The sequence below is a fragment of the Muscardinus avellanarius genome (genome assembly GCF_963383645.1).
Source record: "Muscardinus avellanarius genome assembly, chromosome: 3".
In the NCBI taxonomy this organism is placed as follows: domain Eukaryota; kingdom Metazoa; phylum Chordata; class Mammalia; order Rodentia; family Gliridae; genus Muscardinus; species Muscardinus avellanarius.
In genome coordinates, this window is record NC_137788.1 from 56235826 (window position 1) to 56255451 (window position 19626).

At 39.3% G+C, this 19626-nt stretch overlaps 1 protein-coding gene across 1 annotated transcript in view; it reads left to right on the forward strand.

The window, feature by feature from the left end:
• Positions 1-19626, forward strand: part of RAVER2 (ribonucleoprotein, PTB binding 2) — a gene marked incomplete at both ends in the record, with an annotated part of 98916 nt that overhangs the window by 26621 nt on the left and 52669 nt on the right. Inside the window, 1 exon segment of the mRNA XM_080691435.1 lies at positions 16187-16253. Coding sequence (XP_080547561.1) covers positions 16187-16253 — 67 coding nt within the window.

Here is a 19626-nt window from a genome sequence, read left to right on the forward strand (position 1 = left end):
TGTGTTGTCATAACTTTTCTCCTTATTTCTTTAGGCCCAGGAGGAGTAGGAAACATTGGCTCCTCATAGAATTTTTTAAACCTTCAGAGACGTCTCTTTAAAAAGTCTCTCCAATGACTTGGGTTTGAATGTGCCATCTATTTCTTGCTGGAAACCTGATACTGTTGATGACCCAGTCTCTTTTCTTCCTCTTGCCTTTCTTAATAGCACCCAGATTTTCTTTTGAGGACTTGCCCTTAGCAACTCTGTGATTTGGGTAGGTTTCATCTCTGTTCCTGACATAAGCTAAAGAACAGGATTCTTCCCTTCTGCCAGAGGAATTGGCTAAAGAGTAGGCAGTGGACCTAAGCTAATCAGTGCGTGGTAGTACTGTGTCTAGAGTGATTCTGTCAGCCTGCTGTAACAGAGAAGCCTAGGACTTCGATTTGGTTGTTAAGGTAATTCTTTCTCTTCCTGGACGCAGAGATAAATAGCCGTGATTACAGCTGACAGAGGACAGAGTCAATATCCAAATGGGGGACCAATCTAGGGGAGACATAGACAAGCCGAGCTGGAGTCCCTCTACATTTCACGATTATACAAACTATACCCGTATTGGGAATGGCTTAGGAAGATTTGAGAAAGCTCTGATTATTAATACATATATTTCAGAAATAATTGTGTCAAAATGGCAGACCTGGAGAGAGAAAGGCTTGGCTTTGGTCAGGAAGCAAACAGCTATTGAAACTTAGATTGACTTAACTAAAAGTAATTAGCAAATCAATAGGAGAGGGGAGAACTAGGACTTTCTCTGTCTAAAGACAGATCTACATGATTAGATAATCTAGCTAGGATAGGAGGAGGGAGTCAACCTGACCTTTGATCATGATCTTCGCGAAAAGAGACCTAGGCAGAAAGGACACCTGGGCTCCACCTTGGCAGGGAAATAAGGGGACTACGTCAGAATTACTTGAACAAGTTAGAGGTCATGTATATAAATAAGCCGGGTCCACATGTGGTCCCTTTGGTGAATTCGCTCGAACCCCCCCCCCCATGCCATTTCTGAATGGCATGGGGCTTTAACTGTCTTCTGTATTTCTATCTTTTTAATAAACTTCTTTAAATCTTCAGCAAGAATCCAGGCTAATGTGTATTCACCCTTAGCTCAGGACAAGAACCTGCAGTTTTTCTGTTTTGGGTTTCTTTTGTGTTCTGAGGGTAACTGTGTCTGGAACCCTAACAAGAGTCCTCGGGGACAGTTTCCCCAAAATCATATCATCACACACCACAGCACAAACCATTAATGTCATTTATTTATTTACTTATATCAAGTTAGGTCGTATGCTACTACCAACTATTAGTATCCTAAATAATAAATAATTTTAATAAAAATATAAAATCTCAGCATGAGGAGGGATGACAGAAAACCTTTCATCTAATCTTTTTGCTCAACACACGAATACAACTTACAGAGTCTGCGACACATGGATTCCAGCACATTTTTTATCATCTTTCATTTCAGAGCAATCATGCTGTAAGGCATTCTACTCCATCTCTAGACAACTTTGTTCTACTTCTAATTATATTGAGTATATAAAATTTATTTTCTTAAAATTTTGATATTTTTGACCCATTTCTACCATCCAGCCAAATATAGCACTGAAAACCTCTCTTGATGTATAACTTTAAGTCTCTTCAAATCTCTAGTTTCTAGGACATGATTCCAAATTTCCTGATTGTCTTTAGTTATTTTTCTCTGAAACATGCACATCACCATTTATCCCCTTGTCATTTAAAATGTGGGCACCCCAAATTGATCATGGTAGTAAGATCTCCCTAGAGATCTCAACTCCTGGCCAGAATAAATTTCTCTTTCCTCTGGATATCTATAGTAGCTATAATAACTTAGATTTTTGGGGGTGTCGACCATGTCCAGGCAATGTACTTAGACATTGTTTATACTTAATCTTCATTTCAAGCCATAAATCAGAATTTTTTCCTTATTTTATTGATAGGGGAACAGAGACACAGAATTAATGTTAAGCAAGTTGCCTGAGCTCATTCAGTTAATTAGTGATACGGTAGAGAATTAATGTGTTTGATTCCAAAGCTCACATTCTTATCTCACACTATATTATACCTCTAATTCCTCCCTATACACACTGTTTTGCAAGTTTTCAGATGGTCAGGATCATGTCATATTTGCCTTTCAATCACCAGTGTTTAGAACCCAACACAAAGTCTCAAGAGCTATGTAGAACAGAAGTCTACCCACTTACTTTGTTCTAAAGCTATACTTCTATTAATATGTTTGACACTCTCAGGATTGGACTGTCAGATGAGTACATTTTATAGTATAAGACTATGTTAGCATTCTTTTGGCAATGAATTCATCCCATTCAGTTATAATTATTCAATCTGCCAACTCAGTTGCTTAGGAGTTTGTTGAAAGCTATACATGCTCTCTAGAAAAGTGCTAATATTCATAGGACATAGATGTTTACATATGATTTCAAGGGATGATGGATCTCTTGTGACTTGTCCCGTATATCACCAGGGGATTATAGACCCTTTGGTTGAAAATGCTGTTGCAGGCTGATATAATTCTGATCATCTCTTTGGGATATCACTTCCATATAGACCAAGTTGGCAGGTCCAAAGCTGCTTCTTTTTGACCACATTTATGGACCATGTGTATGCAGAGGAGAGATGATGCTCCATCTGGGCCAGAGTGTAAATTGGGCTGCTCAGATTTTTTTTTTTTTTTTTTTTTTTTGGTGGTACTGGGGTTCCTGGAAGCCCTTCTTCCTCTGGGCTACACTCCCAGACCTATTTTTTTATATTTTTGAAACAGGGTCTCTTACGCCAGCACGGCTGGCTTCGAACCTGCGCGATCCTCCTGTCTCCGCCTCCCAAGCGCGGGGATTACAAGCGTGCGCCACCACACCCGGCGGGCTGCTCAGATTTCTTAAAAAAAAAAAAAAAAAAAAAAGGTCAGTCATCACATACTTCGTATTTGATGTCAAAGCTTATTTCTCTCTATTCACATGGCAACCAATGACTGACATTGTAGATACCTGCCTTCACAGAGCGGATACTCCAAAAGGTTTTTTCTTAAGAAGTTTTTAAGGAGTTACAATGTAATATTTCCCCTTTCATATTTACTAAAAGTCAAAAATAGTTCTCTTTGAAACGTTTCAGGAACATTGTCTGTTGTATTTAGTGTGTTGCCCTTTTGTAAGATTTTAGCAGTGCAATGTATTGTGAGCCCCTAGACTCATTTTCTAGGTATTTTATGCTTAATTTTGTGTGACCGTCTTCAGATTTGTAAACTATTTCCCGCTTGTCTGTGTGCATTTTCTTTGTGTGTCTGAGGCTTGCTGTTAAACATTTATTACCACCTGGATGCCTAAGTAGCACCAGAATTCATCAGGACTGTTTGAACCTGTGTTTGTATGTGCATTCATGAGCTCTCTTTTCTCTACCCCCCACTCTGTCCTACCCTACACTCTCTGCCACAGAACAATTGGTTTTTATATCTTTCCTCAACTCACAGTAGTGATTATCTGCTCTTAATCCTCAGCTTGCTTTTATTTTCCAGGCTTTTGATCTTCTATTACCATACTAGTTGAACTACTTTCTTTTGAGTCCAAATTAGTCTCCACTTCTTTGCCTTTCTACTTGGTGGGGTGTTTTTTTTTTTTTTTTTAACCCATACTACAGTAAGTGTTGGCAATAAACTAGAACATGTGAGTTGGGGAAATTTTGAAAACTCAAACTTACAGAAAAGTTCTAAGTAGAACACAGAGTTTTTCTTTCCCTGTACAACTTGAGAGTACAATCAGTACTTATTTTGATGAATATATGGTTTTAGATTTGAGCAATAGAAGCGTCTTCAAACTAGCTCCTATATCTTGTTTGTAAATAAACATCTTATTTTGGAAATGTTTTAGATTTACAGAAAAAGTTGCAGAGGCCCGACACCATATCCTTTACCCACTTTATCCTAATGTTACCTATAGTATACAATGAGCATTAGTAAGACAAAGAAATCAACACAGGTCTACTATTACTAACTAAAGTACAGGTTTTATTGGTTTTGGTTGTTTGTTTTGTTTTGCTTTTACTTATATCTCCTTTCTGCCCTAGGAGCCAATAAAAGCTATCATATTTCACTTAACTGTCTTGTTTCCTTAATCTCCATTCAGCAACTGTTTCTTAACCTTTCCTTCTTTTTAATGACTTTGGCATTTTGATCAGATATCTTTTAGAATGTCTTTCAATTTGGATTTATAGTTTTTTTCATGTTAATATTAGAGCAATCTGCATTAATTGTACTTACATAAGAATTAAGACTTAGGTGTATAACCCTTTGATAGCATGAGTGGGTTTTTTTTGTTTGTTTTAATTTTTCAATTTGGTAGACAGAACATAAAAGAAAATAGATCAAATTCTGCTTTTTATAAATTACAGAAACACTAGTTTTAAGACAGTGACCTTCCATTCAGCATGCAAAAAGCCAGAACTTGTCATTTAAAAAAAATTTTTTTAATAAAAACTTTTACTTGTTAGCAACAATAGAGCTGGGCGTGGTGGTATACCCTTGTAATCTCAGCATTCAGGAGGCTGAGACAGGAGGATCCAGGTTTGAGGACAGCCTCAGCTATCTAGTGAGGCCCTCTGCAACTCAGTGACACCCTGTTTCAAAATAAAAAATAAAAAATAGAGCTGGGGTGTAGCTCGGAGATAGAATGCCTCGGTTCTATTCCTAGTACCACAAAAAATAAAAGAAAGAAAAAAGAAACAATAGTATGAAGTGCCCTTATCTGTTCAGACCTAAGTAAGAACATTTTGAAGCAGTGTTACACAAGAGATTATGCTTCAATGTCTTATTATTTATAAAGTGCTAAATACTACTCGAAATTGTTGTTTACAGATTAGTGATAAAGGCTGGTGGTAGGCTGGGTCGTACTCTGACTTCCAGATGCCTTCAAACATAGAGTACCTATACTTCCAAGCTCAAGTCCAGCCATAAGCTATTTTGCCAATATGCCGGAGTAAACTGTATTTTTTGTATTGATTTCTACCTTTTTTGTGTGTGTGTGTGGTACTGGGGGTCTCACTAAGTAGCTGAGGCTGGCTTCGAACCTGTGCAATCCTTCTGTCTCAGCCTCCCAAGCGCTAGGATTACAAGCGTGTGCTACCACACCTGGCTGATTTCTACTTTTATAAACTGGTTTTAAAAAATAAAATACATTTTATAATAATGAAACAAAAATGATTAGAGTTATGGGTTCCTGTGAAGAATACAATAGGCGAAGTCCCCATCTGATGACGTCTTACCAGGGTCCATGACACCAACACGGATTATCACTGGTGATAATAACCTTGAGTGTTTGGTGAAGGTGATGTGTGTTTAGTTACTCTTCTGTTATATTTCTTAATCTTCAGAAATAAGCCACTAATTCCAGCCCTTCCATTTAAAGGAAGGAGCCTATATATCTTTTTGATATATTCCCATTTTTATTAAGGACTTCCTCCTTCTTTTTTTTTTTTTTTTTTTTTGGGTCCTTTGTCAGGTTGAACACAGTCATTCTGCTTTTGAGCTATACTCCCAGCCCTATTATATTTTTTTATTTTGAAACAAGGTCTCACTAAGTTGCAGAGGGCCTAAGTTGCTGAGGCTGGCTGCAAACCTTTGATCCTCCTGTCTCAGCCTCCCAAGTACTGGGATTACAGATGTGTAACACCACACCCAGCTCTTCTTTTTTTTTTTTTTTTTTTTTTTGTGGTATTGGGGGTGGAACCCAGGGGCTTTCTACCTCTGGCCTATACTCTCAGCCCTATTTTATATTTTATTTGGAAACAGGGTCTCACTAAGTTGCTGAGACCCTCACTAAGTAGGTGAGGCTGGCTTCGAACTTGCGTAATCCTCCTGTCTCAGCCTCCCAAGCGTGGGGATTATAAGCATGCACCACCACGCCCAGCTACTTTCCTTCATTTTTGAAACAACTGTATGTTGCTGCAGTTTGTTTTTTAGTTTCTCTGCTCCAGCCCTGGAAGGAGTCATTTCACGATGGCACCTATAATAAATACATTGAATGTGTGTCTCCCCCCTTCCCCCATTCATATGTTGAAACCCTAAACCCTGGTATGACTGTGCTTGGAGATAGGATCTCTAAAGAAGTCATTGAAATGAGGCCATGAGGGTGTGGCCATGACCTACTGGGATTAGTGCCCTTAGAAAGAGTCTCCAGAAAGCTCGATCTCTTTCTACTCATGTACATGAGGACATACCAAGAGCATGGCTGTCTGAAAGCCAGCCAGCAAGGGAGCAGCTAGAGCTTTCATCTTGAACTGCTGGCCTCCATAAATGTGAAAAAAAATGATTATTTAAGCCACCCAGTTGGCGGTGTTTTCTAAGGGTATTCTGAGTGGACTAATACGTTTAGTTTTAGTTTTAGTTTTAGTTTTAGTTTTGGAGGAAAAGACGACTTTGAAGCTAGGATCTGGGAGCTAAATGACCCACTGTGATGAGGGTGTCCCTGAGACACCTTTTGTTAAAAAATCTACATAATAGATAAATGCATGCATGTGTATGCACACATACATGTACATCTGTCTATCTACTGAAAGTAATGAGTTTACACTGGGTGATCAGCTTGCAGTCCAAGGGCCGGGATGTAACCTGGTGGTGGAGTTGCCTAGCATGCATAAGGCCCTGGGTTTGAACCTCAGCATCGTACACGATTCAGCGCAGTACAGTTCATGCTAGTCTTCTCGCGTTTTATAATTTTAACTCCTTTCCCTAGCAGTGAGAAGCTGGATGTTCATTCTCCCTATGGATTAGCCAGTCAACACCCCTCCCCTTTATGCCGTCAGCTCCCCGTCACCACTGCAGACGCCCACCCCTCCTCGCCCAACTGAGGCTCCATCCTCCGGCACCAAGTTGCTCTGTTGGTGTGAAGGCCTCCTCAGCTGGGTTCTCACACACTGTGGGGACCCCCTCCTCCTCAGCTGGGTTCTCACACACTGTGGGGACCCCCTCCTCCTCAGCTGGGTTCTCACACACTGTGGGGACCCCCTCTTCACCCTGTCTGAGCGTTGAAACCTGACGTATCAATCAAGATATTTTGTGCAAAATATCTTGCACAGATATTTTGTATCTGTACAAAATATATAGTAGTGGCTGTAGTGCTAGACTTCTGAGAATTGGCCCCTGAGATTTTCTGCCCTAATCCACAGGACCGTCACACATATGACTGTCTTGTTGCATGGCAAGAATGGATTTTTGCATATGGAATTAAGGTTACTCGGCAGTTGATTTCAGGTTAGTCAAAAGTGAGGTTATCTAGGTATGATCAGTCTTATCTCATGAGCTCTATAAAAGTATGATGCTTTCCCGGGCTGGTAGAAGAAGTCAGAACAAATTCAAAGCACGGGAAAGGTGTGATTGATGTGGGGTTGCTGGGATTGAAGACAAAGTGAGTGCTGTGAGTTTAGAACAGTCTCAGTTGCAAGGAGTGGTCTCCCACTAACAGGCTGCAAGAAATAGGGACTTTGGACCTACAACCAAAAGGAGCTAAGTACTGCTAACTACCTTAATGAGCAGATGATTTTTTCCTTACAACTTAGCTTGCCTGACATCTTGATTTTGGCCTTGGAAGACCCTAAGTAGAGAAGCCAGTAGAGCCTGCCTGGACATCTGACCTCTATAGAACTATAAGATAGCCAGTGAGTGGTGTTTTAAGCAGCTTAATGTGTTGTTAAATAGAAAATTGACAAGAGAGCTGGGCATGGTAGCACACGCCTATAGTCTTTGTTCTTAAGAGGCTGATATAGGAGATCCCAGGTTCAAGGCCAACCTCAGTAACTTAGGCCCACAGCAACTTAGTGAGACCCTGCTTCAAAATAAAAAAATAAAACAGGGCTGGGAGTATAGCTCAGAGGTAGAATGCCCTCTGGGTTCAGTCTCCAGTAAAACACACATACATAAACATACACACACACACACACACACAAGCACGCACACACACACACACACACCGAACTATATGCAGGTGATTTTGAGGGGCAATTATTTTGTACATTAAATATGAGATTGTGATTTATGTATGGCTATTCTTTGGGACAGATGACTATTTAAATTTGTCTCTTGGCAATTAAAGCCTTCTTCCTTGTGACATCTGTAGGGAAAACCTGCTCAAGAAAATCCTCATAGTCAGATATATAATGCTAACTAATTTTAGTTATGTGACTATTTTTTGCAGAAGTGAGTTCTGTATAAGGGTAGTATAAAGCATTTTCTTTTTAGTTGGCCTGCCTGCCTGCCTGCCTTCCTATTTTGTGGTACCGGGGTTTAAACCCAAGGGGCATTCTACCTCTAAGCTACATCTCAGGCCTATTTTATTTAGTTTGAAAGAGAGTCTCACTAAGTTGCTGAGAGCCTGTGATCCTCCCATCTTAGCCTCCCAAGTACTGGAATTATAGGTGTGTACCAGCACAACTGGCTTCTTTTGAAAGAAGAAGCACTTTTAACTTTAAAAGTGCTTTTTTGAGCACTTTAAACAGATAATTGGTTTATGTTGAGATTGAAAAATAACATCAGAAAAAAATATGATGCGTAGAAGTTGATGAAGACAGTTTGTGGAAACAAATATGTATGCATTTAATAAATATGAAAGGTTTGCTCTTTGGTAGATATTGTGCTGGGTGTTGGGGGTCTTTTTATAAATAAGACAGATACATGGTATTTGCTGTTGTTAAGGTTACAATCATGAAGATGCAGGCATGCACATAGTTACAATATAGATGAGAGATGGAGAAAGTAAAATATGCAGGAGACACGCAAGGGAAAGACATCTAAGCCGACTTGAGTAGCTCCTTAGAGAAACTGCCCTGAGATCCTGGGGGTTTAGGTGGCTGGAGAAGCAAGGACAGTGAAGGGGTGTCCAATATCCACAACAGTAATAACAAGCTGTACTAAGTCCTGAAGATAAGAAAACGCACGGCCAAAGGTAGTTCTCCGTGCTCAGGCACAGAGTTTGAGGGAGTAGTGGTAAAATAAAAGGCTGGTGCATTAAGTAGGACCAGGTGATTTAGAGTTTAGAAGCCTCCAGATGTGGCGGTGCATGCCTGTAATGCCAGTACTAGGGAGGCTGAGACAGGAGGACTGCAGTTTCAAAGCCAGCCTCAGCAAATTAGCAAGGTGCTCCGCAACTCAGACCCTGCTTCAAAACAAAAAAATAAAATAGGGCTGGGAGGTGTAGCTCCAAGATAGAGCTAACACACACACACACACACACACACACACACACACACACACACACACGATATTTGCAGACCATATTAGGGAACTGGCACTTTGTTTTAAGGGAAATGAGGGTCCACGGAACTATTTAAACAAGGGCATGCTGCAGTCAGATGTTTAGCTGTCAAAAAGTGAGGTTGCTTTGGTTTCATCTCTAAGGAATGTGCATGGTAGACATTCCACACTTCGTTCTTGCTGCGATCCCCATTCTAAGGTTAACAGTTCAATGATGCAGTGAACTAGAGGAATGTGATAGGAATGAATACTTTGTAGGTTTTATTTTCATAGCTGTGACACCGAAGACATGACACAGCCTAGCAGGTCTTGTGCGTGCTTCCAGTCTTTTGGCCCGGGTGGAATGTCAGCTCCAGCACGAACTGTTGGAAGAGGTTTCTTCTCAGGGCCTCAGTGTCCTCTTCTGTAGAAGCTAGGTCATAAAATCCAGTGTTTTGAGTTGTTACTATTAAACAAGATAATGTCTATGAAGTGCTGAGGTAAAACTAGCAATCAGTAAATTACTATGATTTCACTGCTAATAAAAATGCTGAAAGTTTATAAAATTTTTAAAGCCAAATCAAAATGTTCTCCTGGCAGAAAGTTGGTATTCAAATGACATTTCCAGCCAAACAGTTGCACTGAAAGCAGCTAAAAATCCAGCCAACCTAAAATCGATGCCACATCTACTTAATATCATGAAAGATGTTATAATAGGCCCTGCAATGGGCTCCCAAAACTATTTTTTGGTGTGGCGCCTATATAAAGATCCAAGCCAAGAAAAAAACAAGAATAAAATCACATATATAAGAGTTTAGGAAAGCTGAATAACAATTTGGAAATCTCAGGCATGAAGATGGGATTTATTTATTTATTCATTTTTTGCGGTACTGGGGATGGAACTCAGGGGCATTCTAACTCTGAATGACAACCCCAGCCCTATTTTTTATTCTTTATTTTGAAACAGGGTCTTACTGAGTTGCAAAGGTCCTCACTAAGTAGCTGAGGCTGTCAGCGAACTGCGATCCTCCTGTCTCAGCCTCCCAAACGCTGGGATTAGCCAGGCATGGTGTGCCACCATGCCTGGCTAAGATGGAATTTAAATTACCTCAAAAGATACAGAAGATCTGGGCATGTTGGTGCATACTTGTAAGTATTTTCAGGTTCGAGGGCAGCCTCTGTGAGTAGTGAGATGCTCATCAACCTAGCAAGTTCCTATTTCAAAATAAAAATATAAAAGGGCTAGAGGTGTAGCTCAGTGATAGAATGCCCCTAGATTCAATTTTTAGTAACACACACACACACACACACACATACACACACACACACACACACACACACACACACACACACACACAAAGATACAGAAAAAGCAATGGACATAATTTAATAACTATTCATAATAACCGTTCTCAAATTGTAAGGATTATCTAAAAAAGCAAGAGTAATCACATTCAATAGTGAGATATTGTCAACTTTCTCTGACATTAGGAACAATATTGGGATTATGTGTTGTCAGTATCCTGCCTGAAATGCTAGCTAGCACAATATAGCCAGAGAAATAATGTCTAAAGGTCAAAAGGAAAGGTATAAGCTGTAATCCTGGTACTTGGGAGGCTGAGACAGGAGGAGGCTTGGCAATTTAACAAGATCCTGTTTCAAAGTAAAATAAAAGAGAGCTGGGGGTGGAGCTCAGAGGTAGAACATTCCTAGGTGCAATCCCCAGTACCACCAAAAAGGAAAAGACTTCTTAAAGTGTGTACACACAAACATACACATATACACATTTAAGGGGAAAAATTTATAATTTGACCTGATTAAAAGGAAAAAATTCTCTTCAGCAAAAAGCCTCATAAATAAATACAATGACAGAATACATACCAAGGGAATACATTATAAGTCTATTAGCAACAAAGGAGCAGAATGTCAAAAAAAAAAAAAAAAAACCTCCAAGGGGGAAAAAGACAAACCTAATAAAAAAAAAAAACAGGCAAGAGAGATAAGTAAATTTTTTCAGAAGAAGAAATAAACAAATGGAAAGTAAACATGAAAAGATGCCTATCTCAGTCAGGTTTTTGCAGCGCAACAGGGCCAATAGGTTACACAGTGGAACGTGCGTGCGTGCGTGCGTGCGTGCGTGTGTGTATGTGTGTGAGTGACTTTAGGAATTGGCTCACAGGACTGTGGGGGCTGGCAGTTCGAAATCTATAGGACATGCCTGCAGGCTGGAAACTCAGGCAGGTGCTTATACTCTTGTCTGGAGTCAGGAACTTTAGTGTTTGCTCTTAAGGCCTTTAACTAATAGGAGCAAACCCACCCACATCATCTAAGGTAGACTCTACTACTTAAGTCAGCTGGTTGTATATATTAACCATATGGGCAAAATACCTTTGCAGAAACATCGAGATTTGGGTTTGATTAAATAACTGAATTCTAGAGCTAAATTGACACAGAAAACTAACATACCATTGCCCCACCTAATTATCAATAGGATACAAATTAAGGCCACATAAGACACACTTGTTTATCCACTAAATCAACAAAACTCTGACGACACCAAGCACTGAAAGGATGTGGATTAGTGGGACTACACACGCACGCACGCACGTACACGTGTGCGTGTGTGCATGTGCTTTTGATGAGAATGTAAGTGTACCATTCTGGCAAACAAGTTTTCCTTATAAAGTTAATCATATACATGCAAATTCCAGCATCTTGCTCCTTTAGGACTTCTGGCACATGTATGCCAGGAGATATGTAATATTTACAAGAATGCAATATAGTTTTGTAAAGAACATAAATAGCAAGGCAACAATATCTTGGAAAGAACCCAAATATTCATCAGAAAAAATGGAGACCAGAGGACCACGGTTCACGGACAGCCTCAGCTACTTAGTGAAGCCCTCTGCAAATTAGTGAGAACTTGTCTCAAAATAAAGAATAAAAAATAGGGCAGGGGGTGTAGCTCGGAGGTCGAATGCCCCTGGGATCCATTCCCAAACCTGAAACAAAACAAAACCAGTGGCACCCATGATTTAGTCCTTAAGCTTTTAGTCCTTTAGCTACTGGACATCTTTATAATTATACCTTATAGTTTATGTTATGTATTTTCTCATATTAAATTTTAAGTAATCAAGTTACTTAAATTGTAGAATAAAATGAACAAATTTTGTTTTTTCTTTCAATCCAAAGGAGTAGTATTTAAAAATAGTGAACTTTAACTTATGCAAGTTTTTCTTAGAACAATAATTGGAAAAAACAAACAAACAAACAAACAAACAAACCAGAAAACAGAAAACAGAAAACTAAAGGGCAGTGAAGGGCTTAGATAACAATGTGGTTTAGAAATAAGGCAAATTTCATTTAGGAAGAAGGCCAAGCCCGGCAGAACAATGGTTATTAACTTTTGGTGGGGGTGGGGTGTCATTGACTGACTGCTTTGAAAGCTGTTTATTTTCTCTCCGAAAGACATTTTACTTGGGCAAATCTTTACACTTGACTTCAGGGAGTTGTAAATTCAGTCTGGAAATAAGTTGCTGATACTATCTAATATCAGTTTTGATAAACTTCTCTGGCTCTGAAAAGGTTGTAAATTATACTCTTGGTCAGAGGACAAAGTGTTTTCATGAAAGATGCTACTTTAAAATTAGCTTGTAAGTTGGTAGAAATGTCATAAAGCTATATTCGTTTTAATTTTAGTCCTTCCAAGTTCTGCACATATTAGAATTTGGCAAATTGTTCTTAGGTCTCTCCTTTTCAGGTTTTAAGTTTTTAATTTGGCCAACTTACCGAGGCTCAAATTGTGGGGTGACCCACTTTTGCCTGGGTCAAAGCAGCCAGGGCATAGAGAAAAGTAATTGGCTTTTTCTTTGAAGGAAGCTTTTTAAGGTTTCCCAGTTGGCGAACTTGGTATCCCATATCTGTCACATAGAACAGCCATGAGTAAAAATATGAATGTTTTCAAAATAAGTCTCTAAGTTGCAAAATACATCCTTGAGTCCTGGAGCTTCCTACTAGGTAACAGCTCCCTTAGCTAAATGAGAAGCATAACTTGTCATTGGTTCATGGCTATGTGATAACCCAAGGAGCAGTATCATGTTTTCATTGTCTCCCATCCGACAGCTGTTCACCAGTGAAAAGAAAGATCAGATTCTGTGCAGCTAAAAGAATACACTAGGTCCTTTCAAGCAAAACCTTCTGTATAAAGTTTTAGTCAGTTGGTAAGGTGTATATATTACGTTATTGAGAAGTTGTTTGGCTTAACAAAGAACACAGTATATATTTTGTAAGTCCAAGAAAACACTGAAGCATACATGATAAAAATGATCATCGTAATATTCAGCAACTAATCTGTATGTTGATCACAGTGCCATATGCTTCCGCAAATTATATTTTTAAAAATTTGTGTGTGTGTGTGTGTGTGTGTGTGTGTGTATATATATGTGTGTGTGTGTGTATATATATATATATATATATATATATATATATTTTTTTTTTTTTTGCCAGTCTGGGGATGGAACCCAGGGGCATTTGACCTCCGAGCTACACCCCCTGCCCAATTTTATTCATTTTGTTTTGAAACAGGGTCTCACTGAGTTGCGGAGGGCTTCACTAAGTAGCTGAGGCTGTCCACAAACTGCGATCCTCCGGTCTCAGCCTCCCAAATGCTGGGATTACAAGCGTGTGCCACCACACCCGGCTAGTGTATTATATATTTAAAAATATCTCTAATACAGCTCACTTACCAGCTGTAACTCATCAACTTTCACATGGCAGATGACTATCTTTTTTTCACCCAGCTTTGCGTTTTTTTACTTTCCCTGTTATCATCACTTTCTCCCTCCTTGCCCTGGGTTAAAAGGGAAACTTTCTCAGCCTGTAATTGTCCTCTTAACTTCCACTTCTATGCTATACTTATGATTACTTATTATAAGATAATTGTAATTGAGTAATTATATAAAGATAACAATTGCAATTGTTTTTGTAACTATTAGTGGCAGTGTAGTACTTTTTTTTTTGTGTGTGTGTGTGTGTGTGTGTGTGTGTGTGTGTGTGTGGTACTGGGGTTCCTGGAAGCCCTTCTGCCTCCGGGCTACACTCCCAGACCTATTTTATTTTTGGAAACAGGGTCTCTTATGCCAATGTGCTGGCTTCCAACCTGCGCGATCCTCCTGTCTCCGCCTCCCAAGCTCGGGGATTACAAGCGTGTGCCACCACGCCTGGCGCCAGTGTAGTACTTTTAAAGTCAACAATGGGAGGAGTAGGCAGGATGACAGAGGTCAGGATGGGGCCCCTGGAGCCCACTGAGTGGGTGACGCCCCTCTCAGCCACGTCACTAGCTATATGACACTGGAAACTTCACTTGATATTCCTCTGCTCTGGTTTTCTGATTTGTAATAAAAGAAGTGAGTTTCGTGCCTTGTAGCTACTATAAGCTAAAAAAGCATTGACAATAATTAAGTAATAATAGGATTATTATTATGAAACTAAGCATTTTGGGTTACGACTTATAATAGCGCCTGTGTATGTTTATTCATTGTTGTATGGAACAGGTCAGTAGCAATTCCAAGATGGGGTCAGAATGTCCACCTATGTGATATGCATATCTTAAATCATCTGTATCTGTTATTATGAATGAAATCTTTAAGGTGACATATCAATTCAGAAACAATTTATATCAACTTTGATACAATTTAAGTGCTTATCTTATGCAAAGTGGTACAGATAAGATATGAATATATGAAGTCAAATTGCTATACTCAAGCACTATTAGGAGCCCCAGAGGAATGAATTGAACTATATACTGTTGATAACTGTATTTTAATATTCTTATTTTTTGGTGGTCCTGGTGGTGGAACCCAGGGGCTTTCAACCTCCAGGCTATCCTCCCAGACCTATTTTATATTTTATTTGGAAACAGGGTCTCACTAAGTTGCTGAGAGCCTCTCTCAGTAGCTGAGGCTGGCTTCGAACCTGCACAATCCTCCTGTCTCAGCCTCCCAAGAGCAGGGATTACAAGCGTGCACCACCACACGTGGCTGATAACTGTATTTTAAACCAGGGAATCCTATGTTAAAAAATCTATAAATGGCCAGGCTTGGTGGCACATGCTTGTAATCCCACCATTTGGGAGGCTGAGACAGGAAAAGATTCATGGCCAGCCTCAGCTACTTAGTGAAGTCCTTTCCAACTCAGTGAGACTTTGTTTCAAAACAATGAATAAAAAGTAGAACTTTTTATTCATCTCGGAGGTAGAATGCCCTGGGTTCCATCCCCAGATCCGCCCCCACAAAATCTAGAAATGATTTATCACAATAAATAGCCTACATTTGTTGTGCATGTTTGTGCTCTTAGCATTTGCAGGTACATGACTTGTTAAACATTTGTCATGTAACATAAAGAAATAGAAGTAACTAGAATATTTACTTCCATAAGAGAGGCCTAAATAAAGTTCTGACTATTGATAGCAGAAAGAGGGTAGGGTCACATTCTGTGGACAACTGTCAGAAGCTTCATGAAAGAACATTTGAGCGGGGGCTTCAAAGCATGCTTGTGATTTCAGGAAAAGTTGAGAACTTTATTGATATATTCACCCCATGCTATATCAAGGTATAGGTGTGAGCAGAAATTCAGAGTGAAGACAACGGTGGTATTCTCATTAAATAGTATCCCATTTGAGCAGGGCTATGACTATGAAGAGGGATTGCGCTGGGAACATTGGAAGACATATTCTGAGAGGTAGTGGCCTTGAATTGTCTCCAATTTAGATAAGTAATAAGAAATCTATGAGATATTTAAATGCTTTTTAAACACTGGTGATGGTGGTAGTAGTAATAGTCGAAGAGAGCTGCGTTACCCACTGATTGGATTTGACTGTTGATTAAATGCATTTTTTTCTTCTAGGAAGTTCATGATTTGTTAAAAGATTATGAGCTAAAGTATTGTTATGTGGACCGAAATAAACGAACAGGTAAGACTTCAGTTTTAAATACATAACCTTAGTTTGATTCTACATAGAGTCACAATAGAACAAAAAGCTTACTGTCTTTTCATGATTAAACTGTGAAATTCTTTAGCATTAGGTCATATCAATGTTAGTTTATTTTTTGAAGGTAGTATCAAGTACCTCATTTTTAACCACGTACATTAATATAGTATTACTGGAGTCTTATGATTTTTTAATAATGCAAGTTCTAATGCTATATGTTCTAATAATGGTGTATATTATATGTTATAATGTTATAACCTATTCTCCACAGGTTTGGTGTCCTTCAATTTTTTTTCCTGCGTGTGGTACTGGGGGTGGAACCCAGGGGCTTTTCTACCTCTGGCCTATACTCCCAGACCTATTTTATACTTTATTTGGAAACAGGGTCTCATTAAGTTGCTGAGAGCCTCACTCAGTAGCTGAGGCTGGGTTTGAACCTATGTGATCCTCCTGTCTCAGCCTCCCAAGCGTTGAGATTACAAGCGTGCGCCACCACGTCTGGTGACAATGTCCTTGAATTTTAATAATATGCTACTGGACTTCATGAATAGACTTGTGATTTGACCTTTGGCTGGGAAAATTGGGAAATTTGCTTAGTTTTTCTGGATGTTAGTTTTATATATGTAAGATTAAAACTAGGCTATTTCCTTAGTGTGCTTGTGATATATAAATGTTTAAAAGCATCTTTTAGAGATAATTAGGAAAATAAATAAGATGACATAATCACTGGGTATATATCCAGTCTCAAGTTTGCCAATGCCAATATTTTTGTCTTTACAAAGGATGTGTAGAGCTGGGCATATAGCCAAGTAGCAAGGCATTTGATTACTATACATAAGGCTGTGAGTTCAATGGCCAGCACTGAAAGGAAAAAATAAAAAATAAAAGTATACAATGCTATAATTCTGATAGAAATTATTGAATTTTTTTCAAATAATAACAATTTAAAAAACAGTAACCGAGCAAGGTGGTGCACACTGTATCTCAGTATTGGGAGGCTGAGAGAGAAGGATCACAAGTTTGTGGTCAGCCCCAGCAACTTGTGAAGCCCTCTGCAACCTAGTGAGACCCTGTTTCAAAATAAAGAATAAAATAAGGCTAGGGGTATAGCTTGGAGATAGAATGCCCCTAGGTTCTATCCCCAGTACTACAAAAAGAAAAAAGAAAAGAAAAGAAAAGAAAGAAAAAAGAAAAAGAGTGAGTAAAAATACAGATAAAGATGAAACCCAGTTTCTACTACTCTCTGGTCCCCATCCCTCCTTACCTAGGGGCAACCCTTCTGGATTTGGCATCTCCTTTCCAATCTGTGCATTATGCTGTGGTTGTCAGTAGAGCTGTTCAGGTGGTTGTTCTTTATCTTCCAGGTGTGAGGCAAGATAGAATTACCCTGCCCCTCTTTGAAGTTTGGAGTGGACATGTGATTTCCAAATGAGTGGAAATGTCCCATATGCTTTATAACTATAAGATTTCAGAGTTAAGTGGCTCACTGCTCATCTGTCCCTCCGCTAAAGCAATGAGGGAAGGTTCCTGAGCCTTTTCAACAAGATCCCAGGTGGCTGCAATGGGCCACAGTCACATGGGATGTGCAGTGTCAAGAAGAACAGAACCTTTTGTTTGGTTTTGTCTTTGAGATTGTAGGGCTGTTTTTGTTGTTGTTGTTGTTTGTTTGTCTTTATAGTATCTTAACTAACACCTGTGATCTTACCATATCTATATGTAATTACTGGTATTCTGTTTTTTTTAAAGTATAAACAAATGATATTCTATATGTTTCATTTAGCAACTTCCTTTTTAAAAAAGTCAACATTGTTTTTCAGATCTTTTTGAATTGATACACGTAACTCTAGTTTTCTGATTTAAACTGTTACATATTATTCTGTCTTGTGAGTTTGTCACAATTGAGATATTGATGTTTAAGATACTTTAACTAACAATGTTGCAATACTTGTTTCTAAAGCAAATTGCAACTGTTTCTCCACAAGTGAAGTACTGTGTCCTGGGTCCCACGCTGGGACCTGTGTTGAAAAGGCTCAGTAACCTTCCCCTTGACTTTAGTGAAAGGACAGGTGAGCAGTGAGTCCCTGAGCTCTGACATCTTACACCTAAGATTTACACTAACATTTCCTTGTTACTGGATATTGACACGGGGACTAGGTGTCTTCCAGGTCCCACAAAGCCAGGAGCAATGCTAACTCCCACTAAGCAAGATGACACACCCCACAATTCATGGAGCATCAGGAGGAATATCAGAAAAGTTTTGCCTCAGTAGTGAGGAAAATCACTGCTACACTAGTGGTGCCCTGATCCAACCTCATAGAACTTAAAAGCAAGACCAGAGGAGATAAAACAGTTTCCTGGCAACTTAGCCACATCCTAGAACAAACCCCAAGACTATTTATATAAATACAAAAATACCTAGCACCCAAACAAGACCAAATTTAGTGTTGGGTATCCAGTAAAAAATGACCCGACATGTAGAAAGCAAGAAAATACAACCCATTATGAAAAAAAAGTCAACCTTGCCGGGCGTGGTGGTGCACGCTTGTAATCCCCACGCTTGGGAGGCAGAGACAGGAGGATCGCGCAGGTTCGAAGCCAGCCGCGCGCGCTGGCTTAGGAGACCCTGTTTCCAAATAAAAATGTAAAAATAGGTCTGGGAGTGTAGCCCGGAGGTAGAAGGGCTTCCAGGAACCCCAGTACCACCAAAAAAAAAAAAGTCAACCAACCAAAACTGACCTAGAATACAGAGAAATGAATGAAAATGGACATTAAACCATTTTTTATAACTGTGTTTCATGGGAACAAGGAATTTTAGTAATGATTGAACATGGTAAGTAGAGGTGACTCCTTTGCATGGAAGATATAAAGAAGTCACCCAAATTGTACTCCTAGGGATGAAAACTACAGTGTCTGAGATGAAGAATATACTAGATAAAACTAACAGTGGGGGTAGATTTGCAGAGGAAAAGATTAGTGAATTTAGAGGTAACAGAAGAAACTATCAGAGATGAAACTGGGGGTGGGGAAAAGACTACAGTGAACTACAGGGCAGTCTCAAGAGTCCTAATGTGTGCTTGTATCAGCATTGGGTATCCTAAAATTGGAGCAGTATGAGGAGTTACCATGGCCCTTGCACAAGGATGACATGCAAATTTGTTCCAAATTAGAATTATAATATTGGAGTAATTGGAATCCCTGAAAGTGGTTGTGATGGTAGTAATATAGACAAAACTAAAGTATTAATGATTGCAAATGCCCAAATATGATGAAAAAGGTAAGCTCAGACATCCACAAAACTCAACCCCAAGAACAAAAGTATAAAGAGAACTGAGCATGATGGAGCATGCTTGTAATC